At 58.8% G+C, this 24,948-nt stretch overlaps 4 protein-coding genes across 9 annotated transcripts in view; 3 read left to right on the top strand and 1 right to left on the bottom strand.

Moving 5' to 3' along the window:
* SNX8 (sorting nexin 8) overlaps nucleotides 1-3,362 on the top strand; it is a 43,298-nt gene extending 39,936 nt beyond the window's left edge. Inside the window, exon 11 of the mRNA XM_047779425.1 lies at nucleotides 1,130-3,362. Within this exon, the coding sequence (XP_047635381.1) occupies nucleotides 1,130-1,240 (111 nt within the window). The 3' untranslated portion in view covers nucleotides 1,241-3,362. The remainder of the gene's footprint in view (nucleotides 1-1,129) is intronic.
* Nucleotides 3,294-12,043, bottom strand: NUDT1 (nudix hydrolase 1). The gene is made up of 4 exons (XM_047779432.1): nucleotides 11,959-12,043; nucleotides 10,501-10,666; nucleotides 4,151-4,296; nucleotides 3,294-3,941 (listed from the first exon to the last, which is right to left on the bottom strand). The coding sequence occupies exons 2-4, from the start codon at nucleotides 10,650-10,652 to the stop codon at nucleotides 3,769-3,771; spliced, it is 471 nt and encodes a 156-aa protein (XP_047635388.1). The 5' UTR covers nucleotides 10,653-10,666; nucleotides 11,959-12,043; the 3' UTR covers nucleotides 3,294-3,768.
* A 7-nt stretch (nucleotides 12,044-12,050) lies between these two features.
* Nucleotides 12,051-19,278, top strand: MRM2 (mitochondrial rRNA methyltransferase 2). The gene is made up of 3 exons (XM_047779431.1): nucleotides 12,051-12,106; nucleotides 15,508-15,797; nucleotides 18,059-19,278. The coding sequence occupies exons 1-3, from the start codon at nucleotides 12,099-12,101 to the stop codon at nucleotides 18,496-18,498; spliced, it is 738 nt and encodes a 245-aa protein (XP_047635387.1). The 5' UTR covers nucleotides 12,051-12,098; the 3' UTR covers nucleotides 18,499-19,278.
* A 907-nt stretch (nucleotides 19,279-20,185) lies between these two features.
* The window catches only part of MAD1L1 (mitotic arrest deficient 1 like 1), a 308,486-nt gene continuing 303,723 nt past the window's right edge, over nucleotides 20,186-24,948 (top strand). For 4 of the 6 annotated variants that reach the window (XM_047779417.1, XM_047779418.1, XM_047779419.1 and 1 more), the window contains exons 1-2: nucleotides 20,400-20,483; nucleotides 23,147-23,308. In XM_047779417.1, coding sequence (XP_047635373.1) covers nucleotides 23,159-23,308 — 150 coding nt within the window. In that variant the 5' untranslated portion in view covers nucleotides 20,400-20,483; nucleotides 23,147-23,158. Of the gene's footprint in view, nucleotides 20,207-20,399; nucleotides 20,484-23,146; nucleotides 23,309-24,948 lie in introns of those variants that run through there. The other 2 variants (XM_047779416.1, XM_047779415.1) reach the window with 2 other exon arrangements.

Genomic DNA, 24,948 nt, shown 5'->3' with positions numbered 1-24,948 from the left:
AGAGGGATAGAGGCCTGTGTGGAGCCTGGGCACGGCGGTGGCACAGCGGCCTGGCCAGGAGGGTCAGGGGGCTTTAGGTGAGCAGCGCGTGGAGTGACTGCGGCGCTGTAGCTCGGCAAGACCGTGGATGTGGCCCGGCGTGCGGGCACAGAGGGAGGGCGGGGGCTGTGAACCCAGTCGGGAGGCGGCTGGTCCAGAACCAGCTGTGGCGTCACCTGGCGGGTTTCCTCAGTGAGAGGACGTCAGACTGAGCCGCTGGGCCAGGGCTCCGGAATCTGCTTGTAGTGGGACAGCCGGGGGGTCGGGGTGAGTGAGACGGAAACCTCTCCACTTTCTCGAGCTCCTGGGGCCTCAGGACACTGCCCAGCAGCCCCGGGCCGAGGGGGCGTCCTAGCAGGTCTGTTTAGGAGGTGCTTATCCCGGACAGCTGCTCAGCCGTGGTCCGTGCAGATGCGACCATTCTGAGCCTCCCTCGGAGGTTTCTCGTAGTCCCCGGTGCCCCTGGAGTTCTCTGGGGTGCCCTCGGGCCCAGTTTGGGAACCGGGTGCAGCCAGGGCAGCAGGAGGGCGGCCAGGGCGGGGACACCGGGAGGGATGGTGACAAGCACAGGCGGATTTCCCCGCCAAGGCGACGCGCCGGTCCCCAGTTCCGGGACGCGGGGACCAGACTGCGTTCCCAGGGCGGCACTGCTTCCTGTCGTCTTCCGAGCTGGTCTGTCCTGAGTTCCGGTCTCGGACCGCTGCCTCGCTGGCAGGACCCCCTCCTGGGTGCCACGGTGCCCAGGGAGCCCTGGCGGCTGCCGCCCTGCTCCTGTTTGGCTGGATTCTGTTCCTCTGGGGGGCGCTGTGTGGGCTGCAGCCGCCCAGAGGCAGGGGCCCAAGGCTGCCAGTCCTTCGACCGCCTCACCCAGCAGGCCTGTGCCCCTCTGCCGCAAGCGGCAGGGAGGGACTGGCCATGGGACGCCGGGTTCTGGGTCCCTGGCCCAGGCTCGTCCGTGGTGAGGGGCAGGAGGCCAGCCCCCTCCATCTGGCCGCGCAGGGAGGCAGCGCTGCTGCAGGGCGTCCGCCCGTCGCTGGCAGTGCTGGGGCGCGGGCGCGGCGCCCTCACCTGCTGCCCCGTCTCCCCCCAGATGAGTAAGGTGTGGAACGACCTGCAGCCCAAGCTCCACTGCCTCTTCGCTGGACCACACGGTGCCCCGACCCCGCCGAGGTCCCTGCGGGACGGCCCGCCTCCTCACTAGTGCCGGGAGGACGCGGCCACAGCTCCGGCGCCCCCACTAAAACCTCTTTCCCAACAGCGTGTCCCTGTGTGCTTCCCTTCGGATGGCGGCTGTCCCTGTCCCCCCGCCCCCCGTGGAAGAGCCGACTCCCGGGCCTGTGTGGCCGAGGCCCCCTCACCCCCGTGGGGAGCAGGGCGACCCTCTGCCCGTCGGTGCCGAGACGGGGGGGGAGCTGGAGAGCTTTCCTCCCGATTCCCAGCGCCGGGCGGCCAGGACGGTCCTCGCGCAGGAGATGGTGCCTGGGGGCGTGTGCGGGCCAGCGATAGCTCAGCGGGGAGAGGGGGAAAGCCCACGGGGGCAGGGCTGTCCCCACGGCCGGCACGGTGCCATCGCGCCAGGAGGTGGCTGTGTTGTCGGTCAGCAAAACCTTTAGCCTCAGCCCACAGACAGAGCTTGGGGAAGGCGGAGGCCCGAGGGTGATTGGGCACAAGCTCTGGCCAGTGTGCTGGGGCCCTGGTCTTGGGTCTGGGGCAGTGTCCTTGTCCCCCCGCCCCCCCGGCCATGCTCACCCCTGTGCACACACCCACACTCCACCCCGCTGCCACTGCCGCTGCCACTGCCGTTGCCTGCCTGGTGCCTTGGTCTGGAGGACGGAGGTGGGGCCGGGGCACCTGGAGGTTCTTGAGCTGGTGCTTCAGGAAGCGGCTCGCCTGTCCCGAGCATGGCTCCCCGGCCCTGTGGAGGCCACACCGTGAGCCCAGCGGCCGCCGGGCCCGGCTCCAGAGGGGGTCTGGGTTGCTCTGTTAATCGTCTTTGAAACTGACCTCACGTATTTTGGCCACCAGAGCCCGCCTTCCAGCCTCGTGCCCACACTTGCCGCCCCCTTGCTCAGCCTGGGGCTCGGCTCTGGGGGCTGGAGGAGTCCTGCCCTCCGGGAATAGGCGCTGCCCGGGGGCTTGCTCTCCTAGTGATGTCCACACGCTGTGCGCAGGGCCCGGAGGCTCTGGGTGACAGGTGGCTTCCCCGATGCGCTAGCATGTCGTAGCCCAGGGGAACGGGTGTGTCCTTGAGGTCCAGCAAGAACCGGGGCCGGGCCCATCCCACACGTGGCTTCTGCTCGTGCCGGTGGAGCAGCCACGGTGCAGGGAGGCCGGCTGCACCCCAGCCTGAGCCCCCGCCACAGCCGCCATGTGCCTTCCTGCGCCGGGCAGGGTGGGGCGGGCGGGGCCCCCAGAGCAGTGGCCCGTCCCTCTGGGCGGTTTCTGCTTTTGATCTCCTGTAGAGACGGTTCCTAACCACTCTCAGTGGCCCTGTGTTGCCCCGTGGGCAAGGTCCTTCTGGGCACTGTGCTCACTTGAGCTGTAAAGCATGACTGCAGGGTCTCTGCTGCACCCTGGGGGTCTGTCTGAGGGACACAGGCCACAGGGCAGCAGAGGGTGGGCTGTCCCATCCCAGCCCTGCCACATGTGGGCAGCCCCCAGGGCAGGTTAAGGCAGCCCCTCCCCACAGGGGTGGGACTTGCACCTGGTCGCAGCTCCCTGCGTGGGAACGAGCCTGTCCTTGGCTTTAGCGCTTGCTGGGAGAGATGTAAGAAGGCTGTGTCCCCCGTGCCTGTCCGCTGGGGACGCGAGGCACCTTTTCTGCAAAGCTCTTCCTCCGCCTTGAACCTGGGCTGCCGGTGTTTCCCAGGCTTGGGGCTGGTGTTTCCTACTCCGTGTCTGCAGGGCCCTGGAGGCCCAGGGCGCCGCAGCCTGGCCACCGCCGCAGGAAGGGACATCTGACCGCGGCAGCCTGACGGTGGCCCTCTGTGCTGCTCCGGCAGGTCCCCGAGTCCCTGCTCTCCTGTCCTGGGGGCGGCCGAGCACTCCTCGCCACTGCCTCAGCCTGACCTGCGGCGTGGCCCTCAGGTCAGCCGACTGGTGACCCACCGGCTCCGGCTGGCTGAGGTCGGGACGGGTCCCTGTCTGAGGCCTCTCGCTTGCGTTGTGTGAGCCGGTTTGTGTATGAAGCACTTTATGAGGCTGCAGGAATCAGTTTCCACCACACCCGATTAACTGGAATTGTTTACAAATGATTGACATTCCGAGATTTTTATCAGTGAACTTACATGAACAACTATCATTAAACATATTTATAAATGTTGGGTCAAGTTGTGAGTTCTTTGTGGGGGTGACCCCTGCCCCCTTGATACCTGGGGTCAGAAACCCACACGAGACCGGTCTGTCCTCGGGAAGGGAGGGGACTAGGCCACGGCAGCTTGGACCGGGGTTTTAGGCCCTGGCCCTGCCTGTGCCTCACGCTCCCCTTGGGGGCGGGGAGGGCACATCCCCCGCCCGCCCCCGGACCCAGACACACTGGCCTCGGGCACCAGCGGTCCACACCCAGACGTGGGGCAAAACCGCCCCCTGACGCTTTGGGCCTGCATCCCTTCCCCGCCCTGTCTGGCGGTGCTGAGGCCGGGCGGGCGGGTAAGCGGCACTGGAAGCATCTTCCCTTTGCGTCCACTCCCGTGCCAGACACTCTGAGGCCCTGACCCGCGCGGCTCTGCCCTAAACCGTGTCCACCTCGCGGAGCGTGTGGTCCACGATGGTGTCGTGGCCTTGGAACCTGAAGTAGCCGTGGAACTTCTTCCTCTGAAGCAGGAGGGGGAACCAGTAACGGTCATCAGGCCACATGTCACCGAAAGGGATCTGGTCCAGCGGGAACCACTGGGGGCGCATTTCTGTAGCGGGTGAAAAGGGAGTGCCACCAGATTTTTAAATCGCTCGGATTTTCAACTGCCCCCGAGGCCCCCTGCGCTTTTGTGAGGAATTAACGGAGCCGTTGCCTCGACGTGAGGGGTGTTCAACCCTTGTGACTGCATCTCACTCCGAAGCAGGCTGGGGGCTCCGCTTCCGCCCCGGCCCCGGCTCTTCCCCGGCTGAGACTCACCGTCGCTCTCCACGGGCGTCCCCTGGACGCTGTCTGTGCGGAAGATGTGCACGTCCATCAGCTCGGGGTCACCTGCGAACTCGAACACGATCTGGCCCACCTTGTGCAGCACGTCCACGGTCAGACCGCTCTCTTCCTGTAGCTCCCTGGGGGCACAGGGACGGAAGGAGGACGGAGCAGCAAAAGCCGGCACCCGCCCACCCAGAACCCCAGGAGTGGTGCCCGGAGGACAGGGGTCAGGGCTGTGCACGTGTGGCCGAGGGGCTGAGGTCCAAGGTTGCTGCTGGGGGTGCTCCATGGGGCCGCTGTGCCCACGGGATGTCGGGGCGGGGGGAGCCGAAGCCCCCACCTGACTTGCGCCTGTTCTCCCTGTGGCAGCCACATGTGTCAGTGCTGCCCTGGGCCCGAGCTGGAGTCCTGTCCAAAGTATCACTTCCTCCGACCTGGGCTCTGAGAGCTTGGCATCCAGCCCAGGCTTCTGTCTAAACTTCTGCTCCACCAAGGGGGGCCCGGCCTGGCCTGGCCTGACCACCTCACCCACAGTTGATCATGGGGGTTGATCTGTCCCCTCTCCAGGACCCCTGTTCTGTCGCGCTTGGAGAAGGGGGTTGGGGCCGACGTCCCCACCTGAGTGCACAAATGCCGATTCTCGATTCAAGAAGAGAAGCTGGACGCCCCAGAGCACTCAGAGGCCGTGGCCTATTTAATGGTACCTCCCCGGGTTACTGATTCACTGCAGACAACCCAGCAGATACACGGGCACTCTTCACCCAGCAAGAACTCTGGTGGCCACTGCAGCTGCCCCCGTGAGTCCTCCTCTGTGCAGACTTTTTAAAAACGGAGGACACGGAGTTCCTATCATGGCATGGCAGCAAGGAACCCAACTAGTCTCCATGAGGAGGCAGGTTCAATTCCTGGCCTTGCTCAGTGGGTTAAGGATCCAGTGTTGCTGTGAGCTGTGGTGTAGCTCGCAGATGTGGCTCGGATCCCACGTTGCTGTGGCTGTGGGGTAGGCCAGCGGCTACAGCTCCGATTCGACCCCTAGCCTGGGAACCTCCATGTGCTGAGGGTGCGGCCCTGAGAAGACAAAATCAATCAATAAAAATAAAAATGGTGGACACAACACGCGTATTTGTACCTGTGCTTCTCACACAACACTGCAGGGTGACCTACGGCTCAAGGAATTCAACCGGCTTCCTGCCTGTTCTGTTTCACAGAGTGAAAGTCCCACCTTGCTCATCACAAAACCCACCAACAGGCCTTCTCACACCCACCCCCGGCTGCTCAGTGCTCTGAGGACGCTTCTCCATCGAGCCGCTCGGCAAGCACTTGCTGGAAGGTCAGCTGTGGCCGGGACTCTGGGGACCCATGAGCCCTGCAACTGTGAAGCTCAGCGCCTGTGTCTCCTTTAGAGTTTCTCACTTCCCTGCTGCCCTGAATTAGTTGCTGCTGCCGTAAAAATGCTCTGACTGGAGTTCCCGTCATGGCGCAGTGGTTAATGAATCTGACTAGGAACCATGAGGTTGCGGGTTCGATCCCTGGCCTGGCTCGCTTAACCCAGTGGGTTAAGGATCCGGGGTTGCCGTGACCTGTGGTGTAGGTCACAGGCTCGGCTCGTATCCCACGTTGCTGTGGCTGTGGTGTAGGCCGGCAGCTGCAGCTCCGATTCAACCCCTAGCCTGGGAACCTCCATATGCCGCGGGAGCGGCCCAGGAAACAGCAAAAAGACAAAAAAAAAAAAAAAGTTCTGTCTTTGGCCTTTCAGAGTTGTGGGTTAAAAAAGACTTTTTGAAGCTCTGATCTCCAAGTTACGTGGGAGCACAGTGCATCACGACTTCCTGTGCCCCTGCGCAGGGGTCAGGAAACACCACACCCGAAGCAGAGGCCTTGGGTGAGCTGGTCTCACTACACGGCGCCTTCCTGGGCTCGGCCCTGCCCTGCCCTTCGCGGGCGGCCTGCAGAGGAACTGCGACGTCCGCTGCCGTGGAGATGCAGCCCGAGCGATGCTCTGGGAGCTGGGGGGTTAATTAAGATCCGACACGACCAAAAAAAGGAGAAAGTGTGTTTTCACTGGGCAGGGGCATGTGTGCAGACGGCTCCCCAGTTAAACGTTGTCATGCAGGCCCGCGGGGGGCCTCCCCGCCGCTCCGGCAGCCGGCTGGCGGGTCTCGTTTTTAAAAACCTCACCTCCTGATGTCATGTTTTGACTAATTTTGGCTCATCTTCCCTGAGTCCATGGCAGTGCATGAAACAAACACCACTAATTCCTCGGTGGCAGAGCCGAGGCTCCGTTTCGCAGGCTGGGCCGATCAGGGGGCCGGAGTCGACACTGTCGTGCTCATGTGCCTCAGTGCAGCCCTGGGATGGTCCCCCGAGGGCAGGGTAACACCCGGAACAGAACCTCGGCAGCCAAGCGAGCCGGTGGGAGTCGGGAGGTGACGAGGGGCCCTTCCGCCGTTGTTCCTCCCGGGGGCCTTCCAGAGCTCCCGGAGCACGTCTGCGTCCTCAGAGGTGGGTGAGCCCCACACACCCAAAGCCCAAACCCGAGTGTGAGGCCCCCCACGCCCCCGAGAAGAGAACGCATCGTCCTTGGTGCTCTGATGGCTCCCCCAGGGCGTCAGGCACAGAGGAAGGGACAGCCACTGAGCCTGCAGGTGAGTGAGGGGGGCCCAGAGTGCAGTGGGGAAGGTGCGCCAGACACCCCCGAGGCTGCCGTGGCCTCCCACAGCAGAAGCGGGGCAGCCGCGGCCCAGGGCCAAAGGGGCAGCTCTGGGGCTGAAGGCAGAGCCAAGCCCAAGGTGGATGAGAATGTGCCACCCGTCCTGCCTCCTTGCCCATGGGACACCACAGTCCCTTGTCAGAGGATGTCCTGCCACTTGGCTCCATCCTAAGCTCTGTACTGGGAGCCCTGGGCGAGGTGTGGGGTCCTGGCGAGCAGCGTGGTGCTGACCTGCAGGCCTAGGTGCCAGCGTGGGGCCACACGGTCCCCAAGGAGAGTGGTCTAACTCAGGCGGGCGGTGTGGGCCCTGGACGCTGGGCTTCTGACCGCCATCTCAGGCTGACCTGCCTTAATGAAGGTCGTCTGGGGGGTGAGTGAGTGTGGCAACCACTGCCCGTGGCCTCGGGAGGGTGTTCCCGGCAGGGGGCAGGGGAGACCCTGCCTGCGGGGCCAGGTATATGCCCTCGTGCACTCGCAGGTGCCGAAAGAGAGCATGGCCCTTAGGTGTGTACGTGTGTGCACGTGTGCAGAGTGAGAAGAGTGCCAGCAATGATCCGAGGGCTGGGAGGAGGAATGTGGCTCATCCTGAAATAAGGGACCTGCGCTACCAGAGACACAGCACAGTCTCATTGCGAGTGGACTTAGAGTGACTGTAAATGCAAGTAGTAAAAATGGCAAAAGTACAACTGATACGCCAAAAAAGAAGAAAACGTTTTAAAATACTCAAACCCCCAAAGAGGAGAACACGAAAGCAGGCAAAAAAAGCCAGAACAAAACAAAGCAAAAAACCAAAAAACCAGGACAGCAAATAGAAAACAGTAAGGGTTAGGAGTTCCTGTTGTGGCGCAGCTGAAACACATCCTCTGGTATCCACGAGGATGTGGGTTCGATCCCTGGCCTCACTCAGTGGGTCGGGGATCCAGTGTTGCTTTGTGCTGTGGAGTAGGTCGCAGACACAGCTCAGATCCTGCGCTGCAGTGGCTGTAGCTCTGATTCGACTCCTAGCCCGGGAACTTCCATATGCTTCGAGTGTGGCCCTAAAAAGCAAAACAAAAAAGAAAACAGTGGGGATTGGAGTTCCTGCTGTGACGCAGTGGAAACGAATCTGACTAGGATCATGAGGTTTCGGGTTCGATCCCTAGCCTCGCTCCGTGAGTTAAGGATCTGGTGCTGCTGTGAGCTGTGCTGTAGGTTGCGGGTGTGGCTCGGATCTGATGTTGCTGAGGCTGTGGTGGAGGCCGGCAGCTGTAGCTCCGATTGGACCCTTAGCCTGGGAACCTCCATGTGCCATAGGTGTGGCCCTGAAAAGCAAAAAAAAAAAACGGTACAGACTATGGCAGATGTTAACTATATGAAGAGTCACTTTCTCCAATTAAAACACATTGTCAGAGGGGATCAGAACAGAACCCAACTGTATGCTGTCCGTAAGAAATTCACTTCAGACATAAGAGTTAAAAGCATAAAGATTTAAAAATATCCACTAAAATATACCAGGCTAACGGTCAAAAGAAAGCAGGAGTAGCTGTATGAACTTCCGACAGAGCAGATCCCAGAGCAAGCAAGTTATCAGAGATAAAGAGGGGCTTCAGTGACACCAGTTCTCCCGCATGATCTCAACGTGTGTGAGCCCCCAAAGAGCACCGAAATGTCAGGCAGAAATTAATAGTAACTTCCAGGAAAAAGAGATGGAGCGTTTAAGCTGAAAATCAGCAAGGACATGGTGAAAGGTGTAAAGAACTTGAAATCGGTAGGAAAAAGGCAACCCAATTAACAAAATGGGCAGAAGACTTGGGCAGACCCTTTGCAGAAAAGGACCTCTGAGGGGCCCACAGACACTGAGCAGCTGCTCAACCTCACTGGTCACCGGGCAAACAAACTGACACCTCAGCGAGGGGCCGTCACACCCACCGGAATGGCTAAAAGGAAAAGGGTACATGGTGCCAAGCGCTGCCGAAGTCTAGGAGGGGGCAGAGCTCAGCCACCACTGCAGGCATTTGAATGAGCACAACTACTGTGGGAAAATGGCAATTTCTTTTTCTGTTTTTTTTTTAAGGGCTGCACCTGTGGCACATGGAGATGCCCAGGCTCGTTCAGAGCTGCAGCTGCCAGTCTACACCACAGCCACAGCGACGCCAGATCCGAGCTGTGTCTGCGACCTACACCACAGCTCATGGCAACGCCAGATTCCCGACCCACTGAGCGAGGCCAGCGATCAAACCTGCATCCTTATGGATACTAGTGGGGTTCATTTCTGCTTCGCCGCAACAGGAAGTCCCTGTTTGGCAATTTCTGCTAAGGCCCAACATCTCTCATTCTCCTCGGAGGGGAGCATCCGCCAGGAAAGACCAGCAAGTACCATCTATAGCTGCAGCTCCAACCAAGAAACAGCCCAAATGCTGGGCTGTGGTGGGCAAGCCGCAGGTGCTCTCCGCCTGGAACACTCTGCAGATTGATGCCGAGAAGCCCAGGGGAAAGGGCACAGCCTGCACGGCTCCCTCCACACCGTATTTCAGAACAAGCCACACCACCATCCACGACAGAAGCCAGGGAGCAGCGTCCACTCTCCAGTCCTGCTTATTTCTTTGTTGGTCTTTTGTCCTTGTAGGGCCATACCTGCGGCATATGGAGGTTTCCGGGCTAGGGGTCCAATTGGAGCTACAGCTGCCGGCCTACATCACAGCCACAGCCACGCCGGATCCTTAACCCACTGAGTGAGGCCAGGGGTCGAACCTGCAACCTCATGGTCCCTAGCTGGGTTCATTTCCGCTGCACCACAACAGGAACTCCCAGTCCCACTTCTTGATCTACACACCTGTGTAAATGATGGACCCATTTCTTAGAAATTCCCTGGAGACGAGCATTTTCCTACATGGGCTTTATCCTTCTGTACAAACATGACAAAAAAAAGTCTTCCCTCTCGGCCTCACAACAGACAGAGGGCGTGGTTCAGTGGGATCAGAAAGGTGGGAGTTCAGGAAAGGAGTCTGTGGGCGAGGGGGGAGCAGCGGCCAAGGAGCCAGGACGAGCGGGTGGGCAAATCAGCACGGGAGGGGCGGGGCTGGACCCGGCAGGTGGATGACGGTGGGTGACGCAGGCAGTTGGATTTATCCACACGAGACTGGGGGAGGGGGTGGGCAGGAAGGCAAAGAGGCTGAGGTCTGGAGGGCCGAGTGGCCGCAGGCACACAGCGCAGTCTCTCTGGGCTTCAGTTCTTCCCCATGTGAAAGTGGCCGCATCGAGGATGAACTGAGACGGCGCAAAAGGGCCCAGACACAGTCGTCATCAGCTGCCCTGAACAAACGGGGTCACTGGCCAGCCCCTTGGTTAGGAAGGAAGCTGGGACTTTTCAACGTAAGCCGCCCGCAGACAGCTGCCCAAATATGTCCGAAAGCCACCACCACACAGCGGCAGCCCGCGGGCACTCCACGTGGACCAGAGGCTGGGCCTTTATTTTCTCACTTAATGAAAGGGGCAGGTACTGTTATTATCCCCACTTTGCAGATGAAGAAACTGAGCCTCAAGGGTTCAGTACCTGCTCCAGGTCACCTGGTTCTAAGTGGACCAATCAGGGGCCTGGCTCTATGGCCCCCGCGGACGCTGGCTCTGGGGTCGGGCCTGCCCCTCCCCTCACCTCTTGGCCGCATCCTCGATGGTCTCTCCTTCTTGAACTTTGCCCCCGAAGCCGTTCCAGCGGCCGGCCCCGAAGCCTCGTTTCTTCATGCCCAGGAGGACTCGCTGAGGCTGCAGCACCAGGACCAAGGTGTAGAGCCTCGAGGCGCCCATGGTGCCCTGGAGTCCTGAGGAAGGCAGGGGACTGTGTCAGCTGGAGGTGGGTGTGGATGGGGCCCGGTGGCCAGGGGCCGGCTGGATGGAAAAGTGCTCTGGAAGGCAGGCAGGTCCTCTGGCGTAGAAAGGGCCTGGCCCCGGGAACCCAGTGCCCAGGCCCTTCGCTCCTGGAACTGACACAGCAGGTCAGGGGACGGCCACAGCCTCACTTCCCCACTCCTTAGCACAGGGCTGTGCTTGTTCCTGTGTCCAGCCCACGGGGCCACCTTGGCACCTGGGGAACCACGCAGTCTATCCACTGGTTCTTGTGTCCTGCTTTTGGGCTTGGCCTTTTCATCACATGGCCTTCTTCTGGCCCAGTGGGTTCTGGGTTCTGCCTCTGCAAGAACAGACTGCCGGATGTGCAGGAAATGCATGTATCCTGTCGGTGGAGAGTCCACCCAGGGAGGCCTGGCTAGCGCCCTCTGGCCACAGGTGTTCACTCTCTGCTCACAACTGTTGCTACTCCGGGACCTGGCACTCAGGGAGGGCACTGGAACCACAAGGGCCCCCATCCCTGCTTGAATGGGTGTGCGTGGTCCAGAGGCAGACTCTGAGGGTGACGTCTGCTCACTGCTGGAGACATGCTGCAGAACCAGGACCACGTTCCCTGTGGATCCATCCCATCCGAGGCTAGGGCCCACTGGACAAGAGGCAGGATCCCGGGAAGTTACAGTGTCTGACACAAGGGACCTAGGGGTGAGCTGGGTCCTGGTGGTGGAGGTAGGCCAGGCAGGAGAACTGGGTCTCTGAGCCTCCCTTCAGGGCTGCGTCCTTTGTCCTGCCGCCAACCCATTCCCATCCAAAGCCCTGTCTTCCTAAGTTTACTGTGGATAAGGACGATGAGGATACTAGGAATGTCAGCTGTCCATTACTGAGTACGGATTACATACTTTCCAAAAGTTATCCCGTGTGATAGACCCAACAGTTCCGTGAGCTAAGACTCGCCTTCCAGCTTAGGAAAGCGGAGCTCAGAGAGGCTAATTCTGACCCCAAATCAAACACCAGACCCAGTACCCAGACTGGGTCTACCGGACGCTGGCACGATAATCAGACGGGGAGCCTAGCTAAGGGCAGGGCTGCGCGGCCCCGCGTGTCAGCCGTCCGGCCAGGCCCGGTACCAGGGTTCAAAGGGGCGCTATTGAGAGGGCGCCAGGCTCGCGCTCCCACATCTGGGACCCTGGGGAACGCAGGTTCCAGCCGCACCCCCGGGGCGCTCCGCGCAGGCCCGAGCCCATCTCCTGCGGCCTCGCCCCGGGCTCACCTGCTCTCGCGCCGCAGGGCTCACCGCGTCCCGAGTCCCGCGCGCCTTCCGAACGCGCGCGCCGCTTCCGGGGGCGTGGCCTCGGGCCGGAAGCGAGACCGGCACTTCCGGCGGCGGCGACGGGAGCGGCGTCTGCGCTCATGGCGGGGTGAGAACCCTGCGGTGGGTGGGCGCGGCGGCGGGCGCTCGGCCGGCGTCTTTGGAGGGCTTACAGCAGGCGTGCGGGAGGCAGAGTGGCCGGGGCCTGCTCCAGGGTTCCAGCCCGAAACGGGGCGCAGAGCCCAGCTCGTCCTGGCCCGGACACGGTGGGCCCCCGCGAGGCGACGGGGAGACCGGCCGTCGCCGAGCACATTGTAGGCGGAGGGTCCGGCCTAGCGACGGGCGGGCACTTGGCTGGAAAGGGCCTCGGAAAGAGGAGGCGGCAGGTGCGGCGCCCACGGCAGGTGGCGGGGAAGCCCGTGTCACAGAGAGGCGAGGCCGATGCGGTCGGGTGGACGGGGGTGTGTAGCCCCGCTCTCCGCCCCTCCGCTGTCTTGGAATTAGTTCTGGCGCCTAGGACACTCTGCCCTTTTTCCTTGAGACTCCCTATGCTTTTTGCTCAATGTTTGCTGTAAATTGTCAGCCTTTGTTTTGCCTCCAGTTTATTTCCAATGTCTTGCATCATCTTCAGCATCATCAGTCTGAAGTCTTTTTCCTGGAAGCTGATATCTCCAGATCACTTAGCTGTTTTTCTGGGTTTTTTTTCTTGCTCCCTTATCTGAGTTACACTTCTCTGCCTTTTCATTTTTATAGGTTTTTGGTGTAGTCTCCTTTTTGCAGACAATAGAGTTAGAGCCTCTCTTACTTCTGATGCTTGATCCCCAGATGCTGAAGCTGGTATGGAGACTTCCTAGGCTTTTTGAAGGCAGCCATTCCCAAGTTATTATCTCCAGGTCTTGTCATGGGGCTAATGACTGTCTTTTTCATCAGAAGAAAGGATGTAAAGTTGATTTGTAGGGCTGTTCTGAGAATTAAATGGAGGTGTATGTAACTCATGTTTATGTCACCAAAATAAACTTGGGCTGGCCAACCTGCTGACTCCTAAATGAAGCAGGACCTTCCCAGACTAGGACGCCGCCCCCTCCATATCCTCCGCCTGCATTTTGTCTGTAGGAAAACTGTAGTCAGAGAATACACTTAATCAGACGAGTGAGAAAATGCAGAAAGAAAACAGTCAAACCGGAAAAAAAAAGTTTAACCATGAAACAAACTCAAGAGTCTTGAGCTCCTCCTCAAGGGTTGTAGATACCATTCTGAGCCATGTCCTTTGAGTTGCGTTGCAGATACTGAAGCCCCACCAGGTGAAAGAAGTTAACCGCATATGCTGCCTGCAAGCACGGAGACCCCAGGCCACTTGGAGCTGGAAGATCCATGATATTGATTTCCGGTTCCCTCATCACCGTTCAGAAGAGTGTCCATGAGCTGATCACGTACCCCACAACCCCCCTCAAAAGACCCCTCACTTATCCCTGAAAGCCTTTGGGGAGCTCAGGTCTTTTAAGCGCTAGCTGCTCAGAACTCCTTGCTTGGTTTCCTGCAGTAAACAGGGCACTTTCCTTCACCACAGCCTGGCGTGGGTAGATTGGCTTTACTGTGCATGGACACGTGGGCCCACTTTTGGTTCAATAACAACAGGGAAAGGTTTTTTTGTTTTTTGTGTTTTTTTTTTTTGTCTTTTTGAGGGCTGCACCCGCAGCATATGGAGGTTCCCAGGCTAGGGGTCTATTGGAACTGTTGCTGCTGGCCTGTGCCAGAGCCTCAGCAGTGCCAGATCCGAGCCGTGTCTGCAACCTACACCACAACTCACTGCAACGCTGGATCCTTAACCCACTGAGCAAGGCCAGGGATCGAACCTGCAACCTCATGGTTCCTAGTCAGACTTGTTTCTGCTGCGCCATGACAGGAACTCCGGGAGAGGTTTTTAAAGACAGAAATGAGGGCCAGGGTTGGACATTCTTCTGATTGGTTGATGGTGAGTCATCCGGGGGCCACATCATTGACTTTGTGGTTCTAACTGGTCTGTGGGCAGCATGCAGGTAACGTCTTCCTCCTGGTGGGGTCTCAGTATCTGCAAAACAACTCTGAGGACGTGGCTCAGGATATTACCCGTATCCCTTGAGGAGGAAGGAAAGGTCCTTCTTGATTTTGTTTAATGGCTAAATGATTATTTTTTTTCTTGCCTGACTGTTTTCCTTTCTTTCTGCATTTTCTCACTTCTCCAGTTAAATTTACCCTCTGAAACTTGGGGAAGACTTAGGAGGCTAAAGTTTTTCTACAAACAAGAGGCAGGTGGAGGCCATGGGGGTGGCGGTTTGTTCCGGAAGGCCCCCTAGGGACCTGTTCAGTTACAGTGGCCGTTGATAAACTGTTAAACATCCCACGTTTCCAAAGAGACTTGGAAATTGCCCTTCAGTTAGACACAGGTTGAGTTCAATTTTATTAAGAAATGTGACAGGCTGGGCAGACCCCATACTAGCCACTAAAGCCCACTAGCCACAGTACCTCAGTAAGGCGAGGACCTGGCCTCCTGATGTTTTCTTCAAGTCTCTCAAAGCCCAATGAAAGCTTGCACCAGGTGGGGACTTCCCATCGTGGCGCAGTGGTTAACGAATCTGACTAGGAACCATGAGGTGGCGGGTTCGATCCCTGGCCTTGCTTAGTGGGTTAAGGATCCGGTGTTGTGGTGTGGGTTGCAGACGTGGCTTGGGTCCTGCGTGGCTGTGGCTGTGGTGTAGGCCGGCAGCTACAACTCCGATTGGACCCCTTGCCTGGGAACCTCCATGTGCTGCAGGAGCGGCTCTAGGAAAGGTAAAAAGACAAAAAAAAAAAAAAGAAAGAAAGGAAATTTGCATCAGGTGAGAGAGCATACCAGTTCCGTTAATTTTACCAGTATCCTTAGCTAGTAATGGAAACGTTTTTGTTGACATCCGCAAAGGGACTGTCAGTGGTTTGCGTTTTCCCTCTGAAGACAGCTTCAGGAGAGAAAACACACGTTTCGACAGAGGGGGAGAGGCCTGCTGTATGAGTTTGCTCCGGCAGCTGTCCTCGAGCTCCCAGGATGGGCGGCTTCAAGAGCAGAACCTCGCTGGCTCGCTGTCTGGAGCTGGGACATCCGAAAGCACGTCCGGAGGGCGGTTTCTCTCGAGGCCCCACTCCTTGATGTGTAGCCGCTGTCTTCTCCCCTGTCCTCACGTGGTCCTTCCTGTGAATGTCCGTAAGGACACTGGTCGTGACGGGCGAGATCCTGGCCGTGTGACTCGTTTTACCTTAACTGCGTCATTAAAGACGCGCACCTGGAGGGACTGGGGTTTAGGGCTTTACCACGTAGACTTTGGGGGGATACGGTTCAGCCCGTGCCACCTTCTTGCCGGCTGGTAGTCTTGTCTCGTCACCCCCCTTCTAGGGCCTAGAGTCCCCTCTGAAAACGGGCGCGTTGAGGCGGGGGCCGCACCCAGCTTGTGCCTGCCGGTCCGTGCCGTGCCAGCCTGCTTGCTCCGTCTTCCTCTGCAGGTCCTGGAAGCCGGCCTGGGCTTCTCTTCGGCTTCAAAGGTTCCACACGGCTGGGCGCTGCCGAAAGGGCCGGACCGCTGCGGAGCACCTGTGGCTGGCGCGACATCTGAAGGACCCGTTTGTGAAGGCTTCAAAGGTGGAAAGCTACCGGTGTCGCAGTGCCTTCAAGCTCCTGGAGGTGGACGAGCGGCACCGGATCCTGCGGCCCGGCCTGCGGGTGTTAGACTGTGGGGCCGCCCCCGGCGCGTGGAGCCAGGTGGCTGTGCAGAGGGTCAACGCTGTGGGCACAGGTGGGGCCGCCAGGCCGCTCGTGGGGCCTTCTGCCACCATGGTGTGGACGCGGCCCGCGGCCAGGCGCTGCGGAGCTGCGGAGCTGCTTTGTGGAGGCACGTGCTTCTGAGTGGTTTCTTGGCAGGAGTGATACGAACACGACACTGACTCGTCACACTGACAGGCCAGGTAGAAAGGGGTAGGGCAAGGAAGTTGGCCTCGGCCCACACCGCGGGAATGTGTCCAGTGGGTGGCTCGTTTGGGGCCTCGGCGGAGCTGTGCTTTTTGCCTGCTGATGTCCTGATGCTGACAGCTTCCTGACCGTACAGCCGGATCAGCCCCGGGGGTTTGCAAGTCCTGGGCCTTGAAGCTCTGGCTTTCCTGGAGATGCTGCCCAGGGGAAGCCCTGGAGGCCAGGGCTCTGTAGTCTCCACTTTAGCTCAGCCCAAGGCACTTGGCTTCTGTGTTTTAAATTTGGGTTTGTTTTTTTTTTTTGCTTTTTAAGGCTGCACTTGTGGCATGTGGATGTTCCTAGTTCGTATTTCCTGCTGTAAAGTCCGAGGGTACTGCAGGGTGTGGCATTATGACATAGGTGACATTTCACAAAGTTCTCTCTCACACACCTCAGAATGGGGACATTTGAGCCCATGTTCCTGCCGTGACCTGTGGCGTAGGTCGCAGATGTGGCTCTGATCCCACGTCATTGTGGCTGTGGCGTAGGCCGGCGGCTGTCGTGCTGATAGAACCCGTCGCCTGGGAACCACCATGTGGCACGGGTGCGGCCCTAAAAAGACAAAAAGATCAAACAAACAAACAAACAAAGAAAACACAGGTGGAGAGGTTGGGGCGAGAGAGGTCCCACCTTCCGGGCTGAAAACCAGAGCTTTGGCCTTTGAAGGAGAGGCTCCCTGCGGGATACTTGACTTCCAGTCTTATTTATTTATTTTACGGCCGCACCCGCGGCACATGGAAGGTCCCAGGCTAGGGACTGAATCTCAGCCACAGCTGCAGCCTGCACTGCAGCTACAGCAATGCCAGACCCTTTAACCCATTGCGTGGGGTTGGGGATCTAACCTGCACCTTCACAGCGCTCCAGACTGCTGCAGTTGGATTCTTAACTCACTGTACCACAGGGGAACTCCTCTTTATTTATGCACGCGCCCCCGCGGCCTGGTGGGTTTGACCCACGCCACTGCAGCAACCTGAGCCGCAGCAGGAACACCGCCAGACCCTTTTAACTGCTAGGGCACCAGGGAACTTCTCCAGTCTTTAGCGATAAAACACCCTGCCCCTTGCCCTTGGAGCAGCCTTTTGGCTAAGCAGACTGAGCTCTGAGGCTGCAGCTGTGCCCTTCATGTATGCACCCAGGCCCCGATCAGCAGAGCAGAGCAGGGAGGGGGTGCTTTCAACGCGAGTGCTGCGTGAGGAAGGGTGGTGGAGGCTGTGGACGGCAGCCACACAGGCAGGAAGTCCTGTTTCGGGTAAGGCCACACAGCGACATGTTTTTATTTCACAGTTGGTATCACTCAAATACAGGCAAGGTGTCAGTTTTGTGTGTGTGTGTGTGTGTGTGTGTGTTGTCTTTTTAGGGCTGCACTTGCGGCATGTGGAGGTTCCCAGGCTACGGATCGAATTGGAGCTGGAGCTGTGGGCCTACACCACAGGCACAGCCACAGCAATACCAGATCCGAGCCGGGTCTGTGACCTACCCCACAGCTCATGGCAATGCCGGATCCTTAACCCACTGAGCGAGGCCAGGGATCGAACCTGCGTCCTCATGGATACAGTTAGATTCGTTTCTGCTGCGCCAGGACGGGAACTCCCCAGTTTTTTTACCTTATTTTGCGTCTGTCCATTTCCCCATCTCTTGGCTTGTTTTGAGTAGTTCCTACATTGAAGGAAATTGGAGAAGCTGCAGAATGGATTTGTTGATACGGTCCAGGGGCATCTTCTATTCGAGCATGTCATTATGTTTCAGTTTAATCCAAAAGACCACCCAGAGAGAAGAATCCTCAGGGCGTGAAATGCAGTTGGAGGTGGAGGTTGCAGGTCTGGGAGGTGGCTCTTCCTCTCTGGGCTTCGGCTGCCTCAGAGGTAGCGGGAAGGACCCCTGCCCCCATGGGTTGTCGCAGGACGTGTGGAGAGCTGGGGAGCGGGAAGAGGCCCCGGGCTGCGTGTTTGCGCGCTGGCTCTTCCTTGGTCCTGCCTTTACCTCTGTTCGACTGTTTTGTTGCGGGGAGATGGCGGGCGTAAGTCAGTGCACTCACCGTTTCTTCCTCAGATGCCACGGCTCCTGTTGGCTTTGTGCTCGGGGTAGATCTTCTTCACATCCTCCCCTTGGAAGGAGCCACTTTTCTGTGCCCTGCTGATGTGACCGACCCAAGAACCTTCCAGAGAATCCGGGACCTGCTTCCCGGTGGGAAAGCGGATGTGATTCTGAGTGACATGGCACCCAACGCCACTGGGATCCGGGGCCTGGACCACGACAGGCTCATCAGCCTGTGCCTGTCCCTGCTGGACATGGCCCCAGATGTCCTCCACCCCGGGGGGGCGTTCCTTTGTAAAATCTGGGCTGGAAGTCAGAGCCATCGGTTGCAGAAGAGACTGACGGAGGCATTCCAGAACGCCAGGACTGTAAAACCCGCAGCCAGCAGGAAGGAGTCATCAGAGCTGTACCTCTTGGCCACACAGTACCAGGGAGGGAGGAGGGGAGCGCTGTGAAGGACCGGGTGTCTTCTCCTGTCCCTGGCTCCTCCTCACTGCAAATGCAGCCTGAGCTCTTCCCTGGCGTGGGGCTGGGGAGACCCGAGGTTGGTCTGGGCTGCAGCAGGCAGGACACATGGGGGACCTTTTTTCCTAAGGGAGGGGCAAAGATAAAAAGATGAAAAGGCCTACTGGGGGGAGGACAGAAGCAGTGGGAGGCAGAGAAACACAGACACCTTTACATAACGTTCTCCTCTTACCTGCTGTGACTGAGCGTGTTACGGAGAAACAGGCTTCCATCCTCCCTCCAAGAACAGCCGCAGTTTCCAGGTGCTGTTTTGGCTATCCAGCGTAATGTAGACAAACGTGAAACTTCAGTCTGGGGATTTTTTCCCATCTCTCGGGTGAATGATCTGGAAATACATCCATTCTTGAAGCAGTGACGAGTTCCCAGGACAAGCAGAGAAGACGTTTGGTATGAATTATGCATGGGGTGGCTGTGCTTTGCTTTTTCACTGGCAAATGTTGCTGTAATATTCCAGGCTCCAAAGACTTAAAGGTCGTTGCCAAAGCAAGCAGCGACGTGGTGTGTTCCCTTATCTCCGTTCCCCCTTTCCAGGATTGTGATGTGACTCTGTAAGGTCATATAGGTTGTAAAAGGAGTGTCTGTGTTTTTAAGTTTTTGTTTTTTGTTTTTTTTTTGATTGGTTTCCTCAAAACCAGTTCCTGGAAATGCTATAAAATTGGGTTGTGATAATTGTACAACTATAAATAATAAAATTCATTGAGTGATAAAAAGTTATTTATTTTTTAAAGTTTTTTAAAAAGAGTATATTGATGGGAGTCCTGTGGTACAGCGGAAAGGAATCTGACTAGTACCCTTGAGGATTCGAGTTCGACCCCGGCCTCGCTCTGGGTGGGGGATCCGGCGTTGCCCTGAGCTGCGGTGTAGGTCACAGATGTGGCTCAGATCCCGAAATGGCGTGGCTGTGGCCTAGGCCAGCTGCTGTAGCTCCTATTCCACTCGTAGCCTGGGGACTTCCATATGCTGCTGGTGGGGCCCTAAAAAAGCCCCCCCCCAAAAGAGTTTATTGACTGTAACGACGATTAAATCCCAAGACTGCTTGGGGAGGGGAGAGGTAGCCAGGAATCTCCATCAGGGTCCTAGGGCTGAGTCCGGATCCCTGAAGGATGCTGCTGGCCAGACTCAAATTTTTCGTTTTGTTTTCGGTTGCAGTCGGCCAGTTAAGACCGGAGAGCCCTCCGTCCTGCCTTCACTATCACATTCTCCGCTTTCCCATCCAGTTCCGTTCTGGCCACACTAACGTGTCTTTTATTCTCTGGAAGAAGGGAATTCGGTGCAGGCCCTCGGGCGCCTAGCTGGCGCGGGAGGCACGCTGCTGGACCCAGGTGGCCGTAATTCGAGGAGGGCCAGGCTGACCATTTCTCCCTGGAGAACTGAGACCCAGACGAGGTCCCCGCGCCCCGACGGCTCCAGCTTAGAAGCGCAGCCTTTTGGGAGGACAGCTTGGTAGAATAGCATTTGGCCTTTTTTCAGAGGGCCTTGTGAAAAGTTAAAACGCATTAACTCAAGCAAATACCGTAGTGGTAAAATTGGGGGAACGGGAGTGCAGGGAAGTTTGGCTCTAAGAGGCCACCGTTGGAGGGTGCTATTCCACACAATACGGTGCAAGGCAGCCGCCAAGTGGAAGCCGACACGCTGGAGGTGGGGGCACCACGAGAGTCCCGCGGGCGGGCCGGCTTTAGTTCCGAGTCCCCTCTTTGCGGCCTCTGCCGGGAGTAGGTAGCTCCGGGGACGGACGCGGAGTCCCCGGGATCTGCAGGCGCGCCGATCCGGAGCCCCTCGGCTGGTCCCGCCCAGGTCTCGCGAGAGCGCAGCCGCACGTCTCGCGATACGTGGGCGCGGGCGTAGAAGAGGGAGATCTGAGCGGCGGCGGCAGCAGCAGCAGCGGCGGCGGCGCCCAGTGGGCTGAGGCGGTGAGGTGGGCGGCTGGGGTGCCCGGCGGGCGCCGCGCTGCGCCAGGCTGAGCCGGCGCGGGGCGGGCGGGGGCGAGGCTGGGGTCCCCGCGGACGCGCCCCTCCGCGCGCTGCTCCGTCCTTCCGAGGCTGGGCGGGCGGGCGTCCCCAACGCGCCTCCTCCGAGAAGGGCCGCTGGGAATGGCCAGGGTCTCGCGGGCCGAGGGGGCGGCCTCGCGGCAGCGGGTCCTTCACCTGCCGAGGCTCGGGAGCCGGCGGCGCTCTCCCCGCTTCCCGCCCGTCCTCGCCGGCGCTCCTTCGCCGGGCAGCGTGGGACTTGCCGCTACTGCATTTGACAGCCAAGGGAACGGTGGGAAGGGGGCAAGCGCCTTGCCCAGGGTCCCACTGCCGGCAGCCCGTGGGAGGCGCGCTCGCGTGCGTTTCGTCTGTGGGGGAAGTTTGGAGAAGGCACCCGGCAGGTGGAGAAGTAGCCGGCCGGCCGGCGAGAGCGCCTGCGGCGGTGTGGAGGGCAGCTGGGCGGTGGGGAGCCCCGTAATTTCTGTCGGCTCCCGCAGCTGTCCTTGGACCAGCAGGGCGGGTGAGAGGCAGGGTGCCCGGGACTCTGAGCTCAGAGTCCGTGGTGAGGGCGCTGGGAGATTTGAGTCGCTTGGATAAAGAGGGTGGCATTTGAGTTGCCGCCTCGTGGGGCAGCGTAGTTCTGGGCAGGTGAAAATGGGTACGTTCTTTTCCTGCTGGTGTATTGCGGGCATCGGGTGTTCCCAGGACTGGCATCTTGAGAAGGGGGCGTGTTGGCAAGATTTACGATCATGGGATGGGAAGAATGGTCTAATCTTGGCAGATGGAAGGATTGGCCTTCCAGAGCAGAGCCCCGTGCCTCGCTCCGCGCGGGCCTGCATCGCTCCGCGAGACGCGCAGCCCCGGGAGCGCCCCTCGCTGGTTTCTCTTCTGACCCATCTTCCACTTGTGGTTTGAAGGAGAGGTGGTGAGAACAGCGGAGTTGTGCCGGGCGTGGAAACCATGGCCTCCAGAAGACAGGCTCTGGGTGCACAAGGCCAGGGTTCTCGTTAAATGGGAAATTCAGGAGCAAACCAAGAGTCTTCTTTTTTGGGGGGGAAGGGGGCTCCAGCGGGGGGAAGGTGTGTTCCCTCTCATACTTAAGGGAAATCAGTGAGAGCTGGCTCTTTTCCTGAAGACAACGCACCTGTAGGAATTCACACCTCTTGGTGCTTCGCTGTGCCTGGGACACTTCCACACCTTCCGGCTGGTAGACCGCGGGGTGTGAGGCCATAATAAGCACAGATTAGGGGGTGCAGGTTCTTTGCTGCTGCTTGTCCTCAGACCTTCATACACTGGCCTGGGGAGTACACTCAGCCTTAGAGCCAGACAGACCAGGGTCTAATCTCAGTTCTGTAACCATTTATTTGTTCTTTTTAGGGCCACCCCTGTGGCAGAGGCATATGGATGTTCCCGGGCTGGAGGTCGAATCAGAGCCGCAGCTGCCAGCCTACGCCACAGCCACAGCAACGCCAGATCCCAGCCCCTTGTTTAACCTACACCACAGCACACGGCAACTCCGGGTCCTTAACCCCGCCCTGATCGAGGCCGGGGCTTGAACCTGCATCCTCATGGACATTAGTCGGGTTCGTTAACCACTGTGCCACGTTGGGAACTCCAGTTCTGTAACTTCTGAGACCTCATCTAATACATGTGTAAAAAGGCCTAATCCGCCTGCCAGTTTTGAAGAGTGCAGTGTCACGTGTTAAATTACAGGTAGCGTGATGGTCGAACTTTGCGGCAGTAGCCGTACCATCTGCCGTTTGGAGACTTTTTTTTGGACCCGGTGATCCTCACAGCTTTAAAGGTGGGAGCCTCAGTTCACAGATGCGGAAACAGGCTCAGGGCGTCCCGGTGCTCAGTGGATGTCAGATGGGTTTCTTTCTGGCGCCTGGCTGAAGGTGGTCGAGACACCCATTAATGTCATTGCTAACCTGTAATTAGCATTGCGGGGGTTGCGCGGGGGTGCCCTCCTGATCGCCACTGTCGTGTGCTTTTTGCTTTTTGTCTTTGCAGGGCCACTCCCGCGGCATATGGAGGTTCCCAGGCTAGGGGTCTCATCGGAGCTGCAGCTGCCGGCCCACAGCACAGCCACAGCAACGCAGGATCCAAGCTGCAGCTGTGACCTGCACTGTCGCTCATGGCAATGCTGGATCCTTAACTCACTGAGCGAGGCCGGGGTTGAACCTATGTCCTCATGGATTCTAGTCGGGTCTGCTACGTCTGAGCCACAGCAGGAACTCCTGTGTTCTTTGCTTCTGATTCCCAGAAGCTAGGCTTTTTGTCAGTGCCTTTCCGGGAGATGTGCTCCCTGACCGCTGGACACCCTGTCCTGAGGGCCGTCTGTCTTTCCAGCTGGTGTGCTCGTCAGCCCTCTGCCGATCAGCAGCTTGCTGGCGTGTTGTCTTTTTATGCCTCCGTTCTTCTCTGAGAAATTGGCAGCATGTACTCCCCGTTAACCTGGAAGACTGTGCTCACGGACCCTGGAATGTGTTAAGGGCTCTGAGAGCGCATCAGGGTGTGGGGCTCCCCGAAGGCGCCCCTGACTGGGCAGCTGCCAGAGCCGATGGTGCGTGGAAAGGCTCCCCGTGACCCTCCCCTTGTTTTCCTCCAGAGGGAGGTGGCCATGGAAGACCTGGGCGAAAACACCACCGTCCTCTCCACCCTGAGGTCCTTGAACAGCTTCATCTCTCAGCGAGTGGAGGGAGGGTCTGGACTGGACGTGTCCGCCCCTGCGCAAGGTTCTCTGCAGATGCAGTACCAGCAGAGCATGCAGGTGAGTGGTCGTGTCCGGCTCGGGGCCTCTAGGCAAGGCCCCCGCCCTGGGTAGGACTGGTGCGCATTCCAGATGGTACGGCCGAGTGGTCCGCGTCCGGCTCGGGGCCTCTAGGCAAGGCCCCCGCCCTGGGTAGGACTGGCTCACGTTCCAGATGGTTCGGCCGAGTGGTCCGCGTCCGGCTCGGGGCCTCTAGGCAAGGCCCCCGCCCTGGGTGGGACTGGCTCACGTTCCTCATAGTCGAGGGGGTTGGTGTTTCGCAGCCTGGAGGCCAGCTGGCCATCTCCCAGTCTCCAGCATGGCTATTCATTGTTTCGGAGGCTAGCTAATGGCCATGGTTCAGGAGCTGTCTGGCTCAGAAGCCTGAAATAACAGCACCCCCCGAGCGGGTCTGGTGTTCACCACTGGACTCACATTAACGCGCTCACAGACACTAAAGGTCGGACTGGAAAGCCAGCCGATTCATTGAGTTGAGGAAGAAAATCCCAGACTGCACGCGGACATGACCTAGGAGCTGTCCAGCCAGCTGCTGGCTCCCTTGACGGTGTGACACGCGCAAGGCTGTGTTGTCAGCACAGGCTCTCCGTCAGCCTGGCAGGGAAGGCAGGGCAGCGAGTGAGGGATGGGCCATGTCCTGTCTCAGCCTGTGGGGGCCGTTGGCACATCTCGGCTTCAGTCCACCAGGGGGTGATTTTGACAGCTTCACTCTGATTTTAGGCCTGTTTCACTTTATTCCAAGCTCTCGGTGACGCTCACTGTAGACACAGCTGTAGAGGCTCAGGTCTCCTGAAGGACTTGAGGTTCCAAAGAGTCGTGGGGTCCGTGCCCGTTGGCGCAGGGATCACCGGCTCCACCCAGGGAAGGGAGTGTGGTACCCGAGCCTTGCTGAGGCCCCGCGATCAGCAGTGTCTCCAGACATTGCCACATGTCCCCGATTGAAACGAGAACGATATTCTGTAGTCCAGTGCTTCTTGGACTTGAATGTGCCTGTTTTAGGTATGGCGCCAGGGAGTGTTCTGATTTCATTCTTTTCCACGTGGCTGTCCAGTTTTCCCAACACCTCTTATTGAACAGGCTGTCTTTTCTCCATCGTATGTTCTTGTGAATGTGCCTCTTTGCAAAGGAAGGGTCTGATTGGTTATCCGTGGCGCAGCCTGAGCTTCTGCATTTCTGTTAAGTGCCCAGGAGCTGTTGTGCTGCTGGATGGACTGTAGGCCATTCGTGGAGCAGTTGGGCTCTCGCCCACCTGAAGAAAAGGCCCTTGCAATCCGCGATTCTGTGATGCTGTTTGCTGTGTCTTGTGAGGCCCTTCAAGGCTTCGGTCCCCCTGTGGGAGGCAGACGTCTCCGATGGGCCCCAAGTGGCCGGCCCCTGGTGGACTGCAGTTTCTTCCACTTAATCAAACACTAACTCGGTGTTGTGGCTGCGGCATCTTGCCGTTGTAACTGACATCTCAGGTCAGTTGACCTTAAGGTGGGGAGAGTTCCTGGGTGGGCCTGACCCAGGCAGGCCAATCTTTTAATTCTGAGTCCAAGACTCAGACAGATGGACGTCAGAGATGAGTCTTTAATTCTGGGTCCAGAGATCAGAGAGAGGTCAGAGATGCAGAGCAGGAGAGGCATGGGAGGGTCTCCCTTGTT

Source organism: Phacochoerus africanus, chromosome 5 (assembly GCF_016906955.1).
Source record: "Phacochoerus africanus isolate WHEZ1 chromosome 5, ROS_Pafr_v1, whole genome shotgun sequence".
NCBI classification, from domain to species: domain Eukaryota; kingdom Metazoa; phylum Chordata; class Mammalia; order Artiodactyla; family Suidae; genus Phacochoerus; species Phacochoerus africanus.
Note: the sequence above shows the minus strand (reverse complement) of the source record. Positions and strands in the feature narration are given on the sequence as shown.